The 4,752-nt window shown below is 35.1% G+C and overlaps 1 protein-coding gene across 4 annotated transcripts in view; it reads left to right on the top strand.

Moving 5' to 3' along the window:
* The first annotated feature begins 1,390 nt into the window (after positions 1–1,390).
* The window catches only part of LOC111085155, a 7,552-nt gene continuing 4,190 nt past the window's right edge, over positions 1,391–4,752 (top strand). Inside the window, exons 1-3 of one of the 4 annotated variants that reach the window (XM_022382527.1) lie at positions 1,391–1,497; positions 3,227–3,371; positions 4,284–4,455. In XM_022382527.1, the coding sequence (XP_022238235.1) occupies positions 3,243–3,371; positions 4,284–4,455 (301 nt within the window). In that variant the 5' untranslated portion in view covers positions 1,391–1,497; positions 3,227–3,242. Of the gene's footprint in view, positions 1,498–2,907; positions 3,098–3,226; positions 3,372–4,283; positions 4,456–4,752 lie in introns of those variants that run through there. The other 3 variants (XM_022382525.1, XM_022382528.1, XM_022382526.1) reach the window with 3 other exon arrangements.

Here is a 4,752-nt window from a genome sequence, read left to right as displayed (position 1 = left end):
ACAATGGGCTATCTGTGCTCTGCCCACCACGGGTATCGAAAACCGGTTTCTAGCGTTGTAAGTCCGCAGACATACCGCTGTGCCACTGGGGGGGGGCTGATATGTAATGATATACAGAGTGTTGAGTGCGTTATATTGAAACAAATCTGAATATACAAATCAGAATATCACTTGACAATCACAGCTCCTATAAAGTAACGGTGGAATGGCATCTATCAGTAGGTAGTGTGGTGCTGCTGAAAATTGGAGGCTTTTGGGAAGGGCATCTCACAGCCCTTTCCTACGCAAAATATTCATATACTCAGATCATAAAAATGTATTCAGATCGGGGATTTAGAAATGCTAAGATGGGAATATCCCCTGTACTCAATGATATGAGAAGACAATAGAATATGGATCAACTTGGTGCACTTTGACCATCCAGAAAGAGAGACTGTAATAAGTCGTAACCCAGTCGTGCTAAGCGAATTGATGCGTATTGTAGCAGGTTAGGATCCACCAATACAAAAAGTGGAAAAAGACCTTCATGTGTCCCAGACAAAAAGTACGCAACATAATTAAGAATAATCACCGTCTGTAAAAGCGACAAGTCACGTGTTGCTTCCATGACTATTGCATACCCTAATCAACTAGAGAATTAAGCAGGTTTTCATGTTATTCCGGTCAAGTCGCCGGACAAAGCTAAGGATTTCTGTGTGATAATTTTGTTAAAACGGATGTTGAGAAACCGTAGCCCGCGTATAATGGAGGGAGTATGGAAAGTAATCATTGGGGTGCGGTATGCTTTAGACATGACAACTTTACGACGGAGCCATTTACAATGCAATCTACACTGCGGAGCTATTGTGAAAGTGTACAGTCGTCAGATATGCATGCCCGAACGTGGCTATCAGGGCAGTAACAGCGCAGTGAGGTTCCACATTCGTTTTATTATAGTGTACTTAATCTTTATATAACAATATATATATATATTTGGAAGTACCATTGCAAAGTTAACCAGCAATTAGATTTTATTAATGTGAGGTTAAAAAGTCTTATGTAAGTAGAAACTGAACAAGCTGTTTTGTTCGTTGTAACTATGTAAAAATAACAGTTTTTTTTTAAATGTAATGTATAGTTATCTGTTCCTTAATCCTTCACACTAATTAAACCTAATAACTAATACTACCCTTATAACATGGTTCATAAGGGGATTTATCCTTGTAATCAGCAGTTTTGTTTACCCAATCTTTAAATTAGATACCCCCATAACTTCGAACATTATAAACATATAAACGCTTCTTTTATTAAATCTATTCTAATTCTTGAGATTACAACCAATTATTATCAAGGTTCAGTTGACTAATCTCATTTACAAACCACTGTATAAAAACGAGTAGCTCCTGTGAACTAAAATAGTTGAAACATTTCGATGACAGGTTTTCTTTAGCCAGTTTTATCATCTTCCTTATTTATAAACATAAGTACAACAGATACAGTGTAGAGTGTCCACACAAGGTACGTAGAAAATATAAACCCATGTTTGTGCAAGAATAAGATAATATAAGTAGCCTAGTTTCTCCTATCAAAATCTCTTAAAATTCTTGTTTAGTGCTAAATGCGATAGGATACATGATTTATTATTTGTTTTTGTGCTTTATTCTGCTGGAGGGATCTAACAACGAATTAGATTATACATATATACTATACTTGTTTGAAATCGTATTACCGAAGCTTCAGTTTTATGAAGTCTTTCATAAGTAGTTTCACCCAAGATAAACTACATTTGTACAAGTGAACGTGATACATTATTACTGTAATCGTTGCATATGCTTTTAATTAGATAAGTTAACAACTGTAAAGAACAACAACGCTAAAATAACAACAATTCTGAAATATACTGCTAAAACCAAATTCATGGAAATGCCCCCCCCCCCCCACGTAGCACAGCGGTATGTCTGCGGACTTACAACGCTAGAAACCGGGTTTCGATATCCGTGGTGGGTAGAGCAGAGCACAGTGTAGCTTTGTGCTTAACTTCAAACAAACAAACAATCATGGAAATGGTGTTTTAATAACACACTCTGGTTGTAATGTTTTTCAAAATATCGCAGTTTGTTCACGACGTTTTCATTTATTTTTTTTCCATCATTTTGATAATAATGTTAGAAAAAAACGACCTTTACACTGCGGATAATTAAAAGAGAACTTTTAATTAATGTTTCGCCTTTGTGGCTTCTTCAGGCCTAGTACATGAAACTAGTAAATCTCTTCAGTGTGCACTACAAACTTTGAATGCCAACAAAACGATTCTTCATCCTCAAATATTGTTGCCACACTCTTTCAATACGTTGTAGCTATGCAATAGTGGTTACAATGACTTTACTATATCATAAGTGTTTAACAACAATATGTTTTTTCTTAAAGACGGTAGTTATACTATTTCTAACATATCTCGCACTGTTGCTTTTACCTCCACATATTGGTTTCTATTATTTTGAGATACCCTAACTAACAACAATGTACATATTTTTCCTGATACAATACGGTTACACTGTTTTTTAGATTTCGTAACTAAGTAATGATACTATTTTTCTTTTGCCACAGCACAAGCGTGTTTGTTTTTTTCTATTTATTATAAAGTGGCATTCCACGTATCTGGTTATTTACACCCGCATTTGAGAAAACACCATTACATCACATCAGATCAAATGTGCCGTAACTACTATAAATCGCTGGTAACATTAATTATTGAGCGGGTCATATTTCTTAAAAGATCCGCGTTATAATCCAGGTTACATAATGTTTAGTTGTAAACGTTTTGTCTATATAATTGTGCAATTTGTTATTTTTAAATCTCCCCAGCATCTCTAACTCATTAAGAGAAAGCAGGCGACAAGTAAACCGGGACTTGTCCTCATTCCGAAAAGTCCATAACCGGGTAATGGGGCCGCCTTTGTCCACTATGCAGCCTATTCAATTGCCATAATTAAAAGTTAAGCAGCTTGGATCTTGCATCAAATGGTTCGTGTGCTTCAGGATGGCCGGTTTGTAGAAGCAATCTTTAAAAGTGGTATCTTTCTGTAGCTTACATGTAAGACACAAGACTCGTGATTAAGTTAGTTTATTTTTTGTTTTTGTTTACTACATATTGATTGATTTACATTTTAATATCGTAATCTTCACGATCATTTTCTAACGATATCTACTGACCATATTTTCAACTTTTTTACTTCCGAAATTATAGATATTTAATTGGGGCGATGGGTTCTTCGGCGATATTCATCAGTTTGACCCTGCTTACGTGCATGGTTCATGGTCAGTTCTTCAGCAAATCTCAGGCGAATTCTATTCCTCGTATGGGCAGAAGATCGGCTCTCTATGAAATTTGGGTAAGTTTTGAAAGTCATTTTCTGTTGCTGTAAGTAGGAAAATTTTCAGACTTGTCGTTACAGTGACGTTAGGCACAACTGCGTAAATAAATATATATATATATATATTCCCGCCAATTATTGAACGAAACTATCACCAACTGTTATTTAAGCAAGATTTAAGCAAAGGCTATATTTCAAACCACAATTTTAATGTGCTTTTTGTTCTTCATCTAACTGTGAAGGCCGACGAAAGCCCAACAAAAATAGTAAATATATTGACCGAACAAGTCGAACTCAAACTTAGAAACTTTTTTGCCGACAGTTTTTTTTTTTGTAGAACATGTCTAAATATAAAAATTGGATTTTTCTGAACAAGTTCGTAACGAACGTATCAACATATCTGTACATAAATGTCAATTTCTCTGAACACTCTGTATATAGATAGATGAATTTTTTCTTCTGAAAATGCTATGTCTATACAAACACGTGAAGTTTTCTGAACATGTCTGTATAAAAACGTGGTTTTCTCTGAATATTTTGTATACAAACAGGTGGAATTTTCTGAAAATATTATGTCTCTATACAAAAATGTGCGCTTTTCTTAACGTACTTGTGTACTCATTTCAATACATAACCTGGACTTGTGGTGTAGATTTTTAACTCACATGAGTAGTTATTGTAAAATACAAATTTCCTCGTCGTGAATAAATTAGCGGTATTTTTTATACCTGTATCGTTGTTGAATCTCACTACACATTTCCGTGCAATTCAATGTGATTTTACTTTATGTTTTGTGATATTCTTTACTCACACAGAACTGGTTTAACTAAATGGTAAATTGAATGATACATTGAGCTTCACATTCATTTTTTAATGATCTTATTTTATTACAGTCGGCACTTATGTATTTATTTTTTATCTTTTTTTCAGAGATCAAAGGAACGACAAATTCTTACAAACTTAGTGACTTTCTTGGAAGAAAACGATGTCAATCACGACGGAGCTCTGTCATTGGTGGAATTACTGAACAGCCCCCTGAGGAATTTCATTACACTAGAAAACATTAATTATCTCATTGGCAATTCAGAGACGTTATCCAAAGGTAGTTATTTCAGCATTATTGTTGTGGACTTCTCTATATTTTAAATGCAATAATAATAATAAGCATGCGCAAAGGTAACACCAACCTATTCGCACACATATACATGTATATTTCTTTTGGCTCAAAAATGACTGAAGTTGGGCTGAAATAAAACTAGAATTGCGCATGGCAATATTTTTAATTTTTTTTCTAACGTGTCGCCCCTCAGTGGCACAGCGGTAAGTCTGCGGACTTACAACGCTAGAATCCGGGTTTCGGTACCCGTGGGGGGGCAGAGCACAGATAGCCCATTGTGTA

Source organism: Limulus polyphemus, unplaced genomic scaffold, assembly GCF_000517525.1.
Source record: "Limulus polyphemus unplaced genomic scaffold, Limulus_polyphemus-2.1.2 Scaffold254, whole genome shotgun sequence".
Classification (NCBI taxonomy): Eukaryota; Metazoa; Arthropoda; class Merostomata; order Xiphosura; family Limulidae; genus Limulus; species Limulus polyphemus.
Note: the sequence above shows the minus strand (reverse complement) of the source record. Positions and strands in the feature narration are given on the sequence as shown.